The 13,167-nt window shown below is 38.3% G+C and overlaps 1 protein-coding gene across 3 annotated transcripts in view; it reads left to right on the top strand.

Moving 5' to 3' along the window:
• SATB1 (SATB homeobox 1) overlaps nucleotides 1–5,237 on the top strand; it is a 98,255-nt gene extending 93,018 nt beyond the window's left edge. For 2 of the 3 annotated variants that reach the window (XM_061194723.1, XM_061194722.1), the window contains exons 10-11: nucleotides 1,552–1,755; nucleotides 4,154–5,237. In XM_061194723.1, the coding sequence (XP_061050706.1) occupies nucleotides 1,552–1,755; nucleotides 4,154–4,651 (702 nt within the window). In that variant the 3' untranslated portion in view covers nucleotides 4,652–5,237. Of the gene's footprint in view, nucleotides 1–1,551; nucleotides 1,756–2,342; nucleotides 2,439–4,117 lie in introns of all 3 variants that reach the window. The other variant, XM_061194724.1, reaches the window with a different exon arrangement.
• Nucleotides 5,238–13,167: the final 7,930 nt, after the last annotated feature.

Raw genomic sequence — 13,167 nt, 5'->3', positions numbered from 1 at the left:
TTGCTTAGTGTCCATCATGGCGGCCAAGATAAAGAAGGTTTGGGATGATGATTAGAGAATGTGAGACATGAGAATGTGAGACAGCGTACTCTGTTGGACCACTCGGTTCTTGAGAATCTGAGGATCAGAAACTGGGTAAGCTGTGACAAAGTGAGAGAGTGGCATGGACATATATACACTACCAAATGTAAAATAGATAGCTAGCGGGAAGCAGCCGCACAGCACAGGGAGATCAGCTCGGTGCTTTGTGACCACCTAGAGGGGTGGGATGGGGAGGGTGGGAGGGAGGGAGATGCAAGAGGGAAGAGATATGGGAGCATATGTATACGTGTAACTGATTCACTTTGTTATAAAGCAGAAACTAACACACCATTGTAAAGCAATTATACTCCAATAAAGATGTTAAATAAAAATAAAAAAAAAGAAGCTGGGCCTTAGGAAGCATCAGAGAGGTTCAGGTTTTGGCATTCGTTGGACGTTTCCTTGTCTCTTAGCCCAGGAATTCTATTACAGTGCTCACCTGATGAACCACGTGTGTACATAGCAGCAGGCGGGACTCCGAGGTGTCTTTCTGGAAAGTTCCGTCTTGGAGAATTCTTCTAATGCTCATTCTAAATACAGTGCCTTGCCTTGGACGACATTCTTGCTCACGTAACTGCACACGTCCTTTCTCTCCCTTTCCTACACACTCACACACACACATGTTCACACAGAGTTGCCTTTCTAATACAAAAATTATAAACTTAGGGAATCCTTTTAGAAAAAAAAAATTATTCTAAAAGCCTGTCCTAGCCCTTCTTAAATACCTTCAGAACCTCAGATGGCCACTCATCAGACAAGAAGCACACTCAGCCTTGCTTTTCTCCTCTGACACATTCTGCAGACTCCATGGTAAATGGGTCTTGCCCTTGGAGTCTGAAAAATAGGACCCTCCTTTAAGATGCAAATCTGAACGTGTATTAGAAACAGAGCCCGCTTCCGCAATAGCAACAGCTATTCTCTTAACAGGTTAAAAAAAATTTTTTTTTAACAAATTGGAGTGTTTTTATTTTTTATTTTATTTTATTTTTATTAATTAATTTACTTGTTTATTTTTAGCTGTGTTGGGTCTTCGTTGCTGCACGTGGGCTTTCTCTAGTTGCGGCGAGCGGGGGCTACTCTTCGTTGCGGTGTGCGGGCTTCTCATTGCGGTGGCTTCTCTTGTTGCGGAGCATGGGCTCTAGGTGTGCGAGCTTTAGTAGTTGTGGCACGTGGGCTCAGTAGTTGTGGCTCGGAGGCTCTAGAGCGCAGGCTCAGTAGTCGTGGCGCACGGGTTTAGTTGCTCCGTGGCATGTGAGATCTTCCAGGGCTCTAACCCGTGTCCCCTGCATTGGCAGGCAGATTCTTAACCACTGCGCCACCAGGGAAAGTCCTGGAGTGTTCTTAGCTTGTGAAAAAAGTTAACTTCACAGGGTCCTTCCTTTTTAGCTCCTAATGGAAAATGTCAGCCGCCCCCCCCCACCTCCCCCTGCCATCAGCCTGAACTGACCTGTTAATGCCCTTGTCTCTAAGGGGTGGCTGTGTGAGCTATTACGCTGGAAAGAAGATCCTTCTCCAGAAAACAGGACCCTGTGGGAGAACCTCTCCATGATCCGAAGGTTCCTCAGTCTCCCTCAGCCTGAACGCGATGCCATTTATGAACAGGAGAGCAACGCGGTGCATCACCATGGCGACCGGCCGCCCCACATCATCCATGTGCCCGCAGAGCAGATTCAGGTTCGTTTACCTTGGCCAATTCAATATAACACTCGGTAAATAGAGGTTTAAACTTAGCAGGGAAACGAGCGTTTCTCTTCTTCCCGCCAGTCTAAACATAGGCTTCTGAGCAAGAGATAACAATACACTGCCATCTCACTCAGGGGGAGAAAAGGGAAGTGAACACACATTTTCCAACATGTGTATTGTGTTCCTCTCCTCTCATCTCCCCTCCCCCAAAGCGGTGGAACCCCCTTCTACACTTATTTGGCAAGTCTGTCTTTGTTAGAATTGGGTTGTTTTGTTGTGTGAGAGCTTAAGAATTTTGTTGTCGCTTTTGAAAAATCAGAATTTTTAGAACGCCACCTCTTTTTTTAATGAGTACCAATACTGTCCCCGAGGAAAGTCATGACTGCTGTTTCTGTACAGGAAGTTTATAGGATCACAACTGTATATCTTGGATTCTTTCCAAAAGAGAGGAGGGGAGGGAAACTAAATTGGCTTCTGGCTTCTGACTCCCTGGCCCTGCCTTCACTTTGTAGCTCTATCCTCACAGCCTTAGGGAGCACAGGTTAGGGGTGAGTCACGTCTGTCTGTCTTTCCTTTAGAGCCCCTCTCCCAAGACCCCTGGGAAAGGAGAGTCTAGAGGCGTTTTCTTGCCAGGCCTGCCGACCCCTGCACCGTGGCGTGCTGGTGCTCCGCAGGTGAGCGGGCACAAGTTACCTATGCCAGCAAGAGAGGGACACACAGAGAGGGTGGCGCCAAGACCTGCTCTCTTGGTCAGGATGCTCAACCTTGCAAAGGCCATGCTAACCGTGGCATTGGCCGAAGATCACTGTGCCGGCAGAGTCAGCCTCGGGCTCAGCTTGTCACGTCCCGCAACCTGTCTCCACTCATCCACTGAGTGGATCCACTAACTTCATCCCCAGTGAATTCAGATTGGGAAGCTCTGGGTCCAGGTCGTTGTTGGCCTCCATTGCTTAGGAAGTGTGTTGAAATTGAACTTGAGCTGTACAAATTATTTGTGTTAAATCTAAGGGGACGCTTTTAGCTTTCCCCTTTCAGGGAAAATGCCATTGCCTTCCAGAGTCCTAAAATTCTATGCTCTCTTTGTTGACTCACCTGCATATTATTTCTTGGCATTGCTATTGGGGGGAGGGGCCGCGGGAAGGGGAGGAATACACACACACACACATATGTACACAATAATAGCGTTATCCATCCACTAAGGAAAAAAAACCTTTGTATATTAAAGATAAATTGAAAAAGAGAATCCCTTAGGATATCAAGCACTAAAATAATCGCGAAAGCCTGAAAAATTTGCTGTTTAGCAAAAACAAAAAAATATATATATGTTAAAAAAAAATAGTACTTGTTTGAAAATGTAAATTGTTTTTAATAAAATTGCTTCTTAGGGGATTAAGGAAATGCTTAGGGCACAGTACAAACGTTCTAGTATTTTGGGCTTCCCCGGGTTGATTTGCTTTGCTGATAAGAATGTTGGATATGGAGTGTATATATTATGGGCATGTGTCACACGTTTGTTATGTATGATTGTGTATGGAAATTACAGCACATATACAGATACTAATTATGAAAAAGTGTCTGTATACACTAAATTTAAATCCTAATCACATCTGAGTTTAGTATAGACAAAACAATTTGCTAGCCGTTGTGGGATGGATGGAACCTTTATTTTTCGGTAAGAAAAAAACTTGCAGTGTCAGCCCAGTGCAATTTTGTAAGAAATAGGTGTGTCTGTTAGATTGAAACTGTGTAGTAGGACATTCACACGTGGGAATCTCAAAAACCCTTTGGATTCACAAGGGCTATGCTGCAGAAGAGCAGAGGCTTACCCATTTTATTTGCAACGAAAATAATACTTTGTATGCATATGCTTGCTCAACGTTTTACCCATCCAATGAAATGGGACAAAACACACATTTCCTTCCCCACGTCTCCACAGCTCACCTTTCAAAAATGCCTTTGAAATCCTTACTTCCCAATCTTCATTTAAAATCTTTGTCAATTATTGACATCATAATTTGCTTTGCTGTCTTCGCCTCTGATGCGTATCCTTCTGGTGAAGTTCATGGCTCACATTTTCAGAGCGCTGAGTTCCAGCCACCGTGAGCTAGCCTGACCTCTTGACGAGGAAGCCCAGGAGCCACCCCCCCCCCCCAAGCCCTCTTAATTCCTCCCATCCTGGTGATCATTTTGACTTTCTTCCTAGTACTGTGGGCCATTTAGCTGGCTTGCCTTTCCGCCCAGGATCCCTGTCCCTGTCCGGGTCCAGGCAGGTGCATGTGGGATCCCGGACCACGTGCTCGCTCGTTGGGAGGCCGCATGCGCAGTGGCCGAGCCTGCATGCACGGTGGCCAAGCGGGCCGCTGACCCTGTGCTTGTTTCTTTCCTGCAGCAGCCGCAGGCGCAGCCGCAGCCGGCGCCGCCCCCCGCGCAGGCGCAGGTGCAGCAGCCTCCGGCCGGGCCCCGGCTACCCCCGCGGCAGCCCACCGTGGCCGCGCCCGCCGAGGCGGAGGACGAAAGCCGGCCGAAGGCACGGCCGCGGACCAAGATCTCGGTGGAGGCGCTGGGCATCCTACAGAGTTTCATCCAGGACGTGGGCCTGTACCCGGACGAGGAGGCCATCCAGACGCTGTCCGCTCAGCTGGACCTGCCCAAGTACACCATCATCAAGTTCTTTCAGAACCAGCGGTACTATCTCAAACATCACGGCAAGCTGAAGGACAACTCGGGCCTGGAGGTGGACGTGGCCGAGTACAAGGAAGAGGAGTTGCTTAAGGATTTGGAGGAGAGTGTCCAAGACAAAAATGCTAACACCCTTTTCTCCGTGAAACTAGAAGACGAGCTGGCGGTGGAAGGGAACACAGACATTAACGCCGACGTCAAAGACTGAGATGAAAGTCTTCTTTTCCTCCATCAGCACCAGTGAAATTGACTAACGACGCGGAAGGTCCACCCCTGTACTCGCTCAGCAAACCTTGTTGTCCATTGTTTGGCCAATGAATCTTCAGAAACTTGCACAAACAGGAAAGTCGAGAAAGGATGATACAGACTGCACTAAGCGTTTTGCTCTCTTTTACAAACTGCTTGGCAGCCCCAGGTGAAGCATCGGATTGTTTGGTATTAAAAATGAAAATTTGTGTTCACGAAACACACCCAGGTGTGTACCCCGTAAGCATGATACCAGTGATTTTGTTTTTTTTAATTATTATTCTGGAGCCTCAAACAAGCATTATAACTTCTGTGATTATTATTTCCTTCCTTTAATTATTTCTGTAACACTTCACACTGATCTTTGGAAACTCACCCCTTGTTTTAAAAAAAAAAAGAAAAAAAGAGTTTGTTACTCTATTGTATGTTACAAAAGAACTATAGACTGTGGAATGCAGTTTAAAGATGACATATGCCAACAAATGCCTTGTATTATATGGCACTGCCGTAATTCAAATTTGTTTTTATTTTGGAAATAAAAGTTCACTGTAATTTTTTTTCATTCTCATTGTTACATGATTTTTTAAAAAATGAAAAGAAAATGTGAAACACAGTTTAGTCCATTATTTATTTGTAGATCCTGCAGCATCATGTTGTAATTAATTTTTTGGAAGTTTCCGTTAAATGTAAAATTGCTTCTCTTGTTACCATACTGATTCTTTTCTATTTATAAATGTATTTTGATGGGCAGTAAAACAAAGTGTCTTAAAAGTTTTAAATAGATAAAATGTGCTTTACACAGTTGCCTATAAAAAGTGCTCTATGTTATCCAAGCAATTCATACTATAAGCTTCACTCTTATTGTTGTATGCAATTTTTACTATCATGCAAATAAGCTTAGGTAAATAAAACTAATAGATCACCTTAGAAAATTATGCAATTAATGTGAAAATAATTGATGTTTGCAATGTGTCTTCCTTTGGTTTACAATCAATTTTAAAGCTACATCTGTATAAAATTTCTGTATAAAGGTGTTATTTCTTTTTTATGAGTTTATGGCTATGAAAACACCAGCTATTTTGTTACAGCTGGCTGTTTTTATAAGTGTATCACAATTTTCTTTATGCAGAAATGTTCTGATTAGGAATGGTTATTGACTGTAACTACACAATTAAAATTGTTTGTATGGTATGACATGGTAGGGTTTGTCTGCTTATGTGAAGTAACTTACAGAGTCCAAGACGGCCCTCTCAGTTAGATGCATGTTAATACTTTCTTGATGGTATTTTTCAGATCTGAAAAAGAGCAATTGAAAAGTCACTTGAAACACTGTATATTTAAATCACAAACACATGCTCATTTTTTAAGTTTAACAAGACGATAACCTGTTTTTGGTTAACATATTAATAAACAGAGATAGGAGGATGATCAAAAGACTCGCCAACAAAGACATCAATTCAGTCTCTAGCAGATAGGTGCTCAGAATGGATTCATCTGCATTTACTTCACAATATTTCCATCATGGCGACACTTTTTTTAAGCTGACGTATGAATATTTTTAAAGGCCATTAATAGTAACATAAGGGGAAAAAATGGACCTTCTGTTTAAAAACTCCTTAGTAAGCAATGTATTTTTTTTTAATTGTAAATGGAATATAACTTAATAACTCTGAGCTCATTTGGTTGTGTATGTCATAACTATAAGACCTCCATGAAGAAAATAAGAATAACATGCCTGGAACTGAAACACGCACTTCAAAATTCTTGCAACATAAAACTCAGTAAACTCCAAGACATGAAGTGAGGTGTGCTAATGGTCATGAAAAGGATTGGGGCCAGTGTTGCAGTTTTTGGTTATTTTTTTTTCACATTCACTTTATCTTTTGCTGCTGCTTTTTAAGATTTCCTACTTGTTAGCAGGTGTCTGTTTTCCTTTGCTTCTGAAATCGCCCACTCTCTTCCTGCCCATCTTTTCCCTGGGCCCTGATGAGCCCATCGGCGGGTAACTGGACTGCTTTAATGCTGAACTTAAGAAAATAAAATGGGATCGCTGAAAACTCCCAATTCAGCTTTCAAAGTTACTATTTACTTTTGAAGCACAGCTGAACTACTTCAAAGGCACCTGGTTTGCTGTAAACTTAAAATTATATTGGAAAAGTTTTCAATTCATTAAATGAGAGAACAACTTTTAAATATTCTTGCTTATTACTAGGGTTCAGAAAATCATTTAAGCACAAGAAATTTGAGTTAAAATAGAAACTAGATAGTGTGTATTAAAAATAATAATTAAATAAAATAATATGCCAAGAAGCTTAAAGAAAAGCAGCCTATCTTCTTTCTTTTCTCTGAGTTTAAAGGGAAAACCTAGAGCAGAGGGTAGTTTGTTTGTTTTTTTTCTACATCAGCACAACACCTAATATAAGGTGTCAGAGATTTAATAACATTTAGAAGGAGACTTTGGGTTACGAATAAGATTTTCTCATTCCCAGTAACCTCCTAACTTCTTTGGAAATAACATTTTCAGTGAGTTGCTGAGTGTGTGTAAGAAATCAACATAACAATACTAATAAAATTCTCACTTAGACCCTTTAACTCAAGCAGCATCATCTTGCTAATATGACTTTTTAAACCAAAAAAAGAAAAAGCACGTGTATAAACAATGACGGTCGTGATGGAGTGAGCAAAATTGTTTTCAGGGAAGATGGCACATTTTGCAAGAGGTTTGTCTGGGTTACCTTCCACATGGCTCCCCCAACGTCATGTATGGCTCATACCAGTCCCAATGTTGCCAGAGACTGTGGTAAAATTCCTTGAACAGACTTCACTGTGTCCATGTAGTTCAGAGACTTTTTAAAAGATGGGCATGACATAGCGCTTCGTGCTGTTAAGACCTTAGCAGAGTCAGGTAGTTTACGGGTAATATTCAACCTTGTGCGTCTGAATCTGTCATGGATTCCTTCCCTCAGCACTTTGCCACTAATTTGTATTACACTCTGTGGCCATATAATACTTGCACATTATGCAAAAAATAATGTTGATAGTATCTCCTTGGCACATAATATGCAGAGTTGACACATAACCTTTGAAAACCAAGGTAACTAATATGTGTGCCCTAGTTGCGTGGCACTTGGTTACAAAGCCTGTACATATTATATATAAAATGTGTATTGATTAACATTTAGTCCTAAGGAATTCTGAGCTTAAAAGAAGTGGTTTTTTTCTGCATTAGTGATATCTTTATCTAACTGTGCTTATCTAAAATATATAGCTTGAATAGAAAACATTTTCCAGTTGTTCAAGATTGAATGAAAATGACAATCTCATACATTCCATTATTCAATTCTGCCCTATTCCATATTGTTATCATTGGCTGATATTAAGGTCCTTGACTGTCACGATATTATCAATAAAAGGTATTCTGAACTGCCTGGTGATATTTTCAAAAAGAGCAATTAAAATGTGTATACCCTATTATATAGCCAATGGAAATTGGACTATTGTGCTAAAGCAAGCCAGAATTTGCATGATAGAGTGGAAACCAATAGAGATCCAAAAATACTAATCCTATCTAAAATATCAGAAGATACCGATACTGCAGTTAACCTTACAAATAAATATTTTTTACTTTTTAAGGGAGCATATCATGGATTCAGCATTTCTGAGGCAATCCATTTAATGTAAATACTAAATTCTTGCATGTCTTTCGACAAAGGCTAAAACTACATCTGTTAACATGCACATTTTTGATGAAATATTAAGTACCCTCATTTAAGAAATGTGATAGAAAGTGTATGTCCAGAATACTATTACCTGTTTAACAATACCACATGTTAAGTAAAAATAGTTTGGAATTCATGTTTAAATGATGAACAACATTTTTAAGCCTTCCTTACCTTACCCTCCTTATGTGGATCATACGTATTTCCAAATTTAATTTTATCAAAATAATTCTACAAAAATTCCATTTTGGTTTCTTGCCCGGTATCAAGGTTGTATATTAAGTCACCTTCTTCTGTCAACTATTTCAACTGCTAATATCCCTCTTGTGATCAAAAGCACATGACTAAGGCCCTGTTCTCTCTGATACTAGTGGTTGGTGAGGAAAAACAGTAGAGCAGTACATTATTTTTGTTGCCGTGCAAAGAAAATACAGAGAAACTCTAAAGTGACATTTTGCACTGAGTTAAATGTTGCACATTATTTTTTTACTCTTAGTTGCATTTTTTTTTACTGTTATTGAATATTTGCATTTTATGGTATTCAAATAAGTTTTCATGACAGTGACAGTCTCTTTTCATGCCCTTATGCCCCCCCCAAAGAAAGGATGTGCCATGGACTGCTTTGATTTTCCACTCACAAAAGAACCATCAGTACCTGTTAAATGAGAACACTGAGAAAGTTCAAATATTTAAGTGAGTGCATTAGTTCACTGAGCCTGTGGCAATGTGATACAAAATAAGCCTTTGTTCAGCACACAAACCTGTCCAACAGCATCTTTCACCTACTCCACCTTTGTTGCCAATTTTAATTTCCAAATATTTGTTCTACCAGATCTCATACAAAGGCTTCCTACCTTCTGAGGCCCCTCCCTAGCATTTCCCTCAAATATGCTTAAAATGATAATAGCAACAACATTGGTAGAATGCTTCGTTTTACAAGGCACTGCCACACCATCTCCGTTCCACTATGAGTACTTAAGGCAGTCACAAGGGAGGGGAAAGTCAAATAGGGTAACTGATTTGTTCAGCTGTTAAGTGGCCATATTTGTTTCAAACCCAAGTCTTCTATCTACAAATTTCTATCTCTGTTTACTCCTTAATAAGAGCTTTTTCAAATGCAGAAAATATAGAAAAAATTAAATGCGGTTCGATATTGTCAGAAATAGAGTGTAATGTATTTTACTAATATGAAAAAGTCCATCACTAAGTAACTGAAATCAAGTGTATGAAATATTAACCCCAAAACTCTGCTGTAAAATCCATATACACCGATTTTTTTAAACATACATTTTATTATAGGAATTTCCGAATACACCCAAAAAAGTAGAGAGAATAGTATTTATAATGCACCCGCAAGGATTCATCACCCAGTTCAACCATTGTAACATTTTTCCATTAATAAATACTTCGTGAAACTTGTTAAAATTTTGATGAAACGTATGAAAATATCGAAACTATTCGATGGGTTTTGCCCATAAAGACGTGACAGCATCTTGCTGTTGCAAAGTAATGAATTTTCTGGTTTCTAAAGAAAATATTAAAATGAAGTTTTCCTTGGAGCTCTCTGAGAATTTTCAAAAAGCCAGTTTTAGAAAGAGAACTTTTGAGAATTCCACAAATATTTGTAACAAAAAAAGAGAGGCAAACCAGCAGCTCTTTATTTATAAACAATACGTGCTTTCATATCACTGTTGAAACTAAAGTACATAATTTTCAGTTATGCATAATAAAATATGTAATTAAGCAACATTCCATGGTGGATTAAAGAATTAAAAGCTTCAGGTGCAGAAAAGAATTTGTTGGCATTTTCTTTTTCAAGGTGGTATTTTGAGATGTTACTTTTCATTTTCCTTTGACATCTTATACACAAATAAATAGAAACAGGTGAGAAGCTGAGAAACAAAGAACTGGCTTTACTACAGTGAACCTGAAAAACAGAGTGAGGTAGAGTATTTGCAATGTGCCCATGAAGGCAAAATTAAAAAGGACAGAAATCTTCTTAGCCTGGGGAGAAAAAAATAAAATCTCTTAATAGGGGCATGTGCTCCAAGAAATAGAAATAACATACAAAGTTAACTGCATTTGGTAATTCCTATATTTCAAACTACATTAAATTAACACACACTCCAATTGATACAGTCCAGTAAGCTTATTTTTCAAATGAAGAACTGAATCTAATTAATAATTCTATGCTAGAAACACTGAAGTTCATAGAGGCGTTTGGCATGTATCCTATTTTTAAAAAAGGGTAATACATCAAATAAAATCAAAACACTCAAATGTCAGAAGGTGTCAAGATGATTCTGAAAATAAATTATTCTGCTGAACATCTAAGAAAAAAAATAACATAGAGGTGAAACTCTGCATCTAGCATTAGTAGAACTTTCTACCTAGTATCGGCAGTTTTTCGTGCAATGCTTTAACTACAGTTACAGTCAGCCATATATGAACAAGTAAATTCAACATTTTTTGTTTATATTACTCAAAGAAATATGCACTTGTGAGCAAATAAATGAATGAATGAGATCAGACCATTTAGAAGAAGTGTTGGGGTATGGTATGGAATGAGACCCGTATCCCATGGACAATCCTCTTGGTGGTGGGTTTTTTAAATTAATTAATATATTTTTTAATTGAAGTATAGTTAATTTACAATGTTGTGTTAATTTTTGCTTTACAGCAAAGTGATTCAGTTATACATATATATACACATTCTTTTATATATATATATTCTTTTCCCTTATGGTTTATCATAGGATATTGGATATAGTTCCCTGTGCTATACAGTAGGACCTTGTTTATCTTTTCTATATATAAAAGCTTATATCTGCTAACCCCAACCTCCCACTCCATCCCTTCCCTAACCCGCTCCCACTCTGCAGCCACCTATGTCCGTGAGTCTGTTTCTTGGTGGTGCATTTTAAATTGATGTTTGTACAGAGGATTTGTTAGCCTTTAACATCTCATGGTCCTGCTGAAATATGGCATTGTTGTATTTGTTTGTGTGTGTTTTTATACCCCATCTTATTACAAAAAGAATTTGCTAAGACTCTCATATATACTACACTGACATAGGATAAAAAAGAAAAAAGAGAACAAAATTAATCCAAAATTTGGATAGAAAATAACACAAAATGAAAGGTATGTTTGACACACTGAAATACGTATCCTGAGAGCCTATACAATTTATTAGAGTGGGCTACTAAAATTGTAACAGCTTTATTGAGGTATAATTGATATACAATAAACTATACATATGTAAAGTGTACAATTTGATAAGTTTTGACATGTATATCAAATACAAATATGACACACACAAACACACACAACTGAGAACATAACACACCCAACATTCCAGTAGTTTCCTTGTGCCCTTTTGTAATATTCCCTCCCCCTCACCCCTCCCATCCTCATCTGTCACTGTCCCCATGAAACCACTGATTTGCTTTCTGTCACTATAGATCAGCTTGCATATTCTAGAATTTTGTACAAATAAAATAATTCAGAATGGACTCACTTTTTTCTGGCTTCTTTCACTAAGCATGATTATTTTAAGATTCATCCATGTTCATTCCATTTATTATTGTGAAATATAACCTTTTTCAGCTGTAGCACAGTTTGTTCATCTGTTAAGCATTTGATGGATATTTGGGTTGTTGCCAGGTTTTGACTGTTACGGATAAAGATGCTATGAGCATTTATATGCATACCTTTGTATAGACATATTTCATTTCTCTTGGGGAAATTCCTAGGAGTAAAGTAACTTCTCATATCATAGGTATTAGTTTAACTTTATAAGAAACTGAGAAACTATTTTCCAAAGGACTTTACTGTTTTACATTCCCAACAGCAGTGCATGAGAGTTCCTGTTGCTTCACATTCTTGTCATCACATGATATGGTCAGTATTTTTCATTATAAACATTCTCATAGGTGTGTCGTGATATCTCATCATGATTGTAAATTGCATTTCTGTAATGAATTGCATTTCTCTAATTGAATATCTTTTCATATGATTTGGTATTCATATATCTTCCTTTAAGAAGTGTCTGTTCTTTTACCCATTCTTATTGGGTTGTTTGTTTTCTTATTATTGAGTTTTGAGAGTCCTTTATATATTATGGTTACAAGTCATTTGTCAAATATACGATTTGCAAGTATTTCCTGTCAGTCTACAGCTTATATTTTCATTCTCTTAACAGTGTCCTTTAAACAACATAAAGAAGTTCTTGAATTTGGTGAAGTCCAATTTAACAAATTTTTTCATTTGTAGGTCTTCCTTTCAGTGTTGTATGTAAGTAATATTTGCCTAATACAAGGTCACAAAACTTTTCTCCTATCTTTTCTTTTAGAAGCTTTGTAGTTTTAGGATTTACATTTAAATCCATTATCCATTTTGAGTTACTTTTTGTATATGATACAAAGTATTAAGGTATGCAGCAAAACTAGTTTTTCTTTTCTTTTTTTAAAAGATGTATTTCTAATTGCAACAGTACCATTTGTTGAAAAGACTATTCTTTCTGCATTGAATTGCCTTTGCATCTTTGTCAAAAATCAGTTGGCCATATATGTGTGTGTCACTTCTGGACTTTCTATTTTGTTTTGTTTCTCTATCAGACTTTCCACCAAGACAACACTGTCTCGATTACTATAGCTCTACAATAGTCTAAAGGTAATCTACATCTTCTAACTTTATTCTTCTTCAAAGTCAATTTGTTGATTCCGGGTCTTTTCATTTACCTGTGAATTTTAGGTTCAGT

This window comes from Eubalaena glacialis, chromosome 6, assembly GCF_028564815.1.
Source record: "Eubalaena glacialis isolate mEubGla1 chromosome 6, mEubGla1.1.hap2.+ XY, whole genome shotgun sequence".
NCBI classification, from domain to species: Eukaryota; Metazoa; Chordata; class Mammalia; order Artiodactyla; family Balaenidae; genus Eubalaena; species Eubalaena glacialis.
This window is presented reverse-complemented; position numbering and strand designations above follow the sequence as displayed.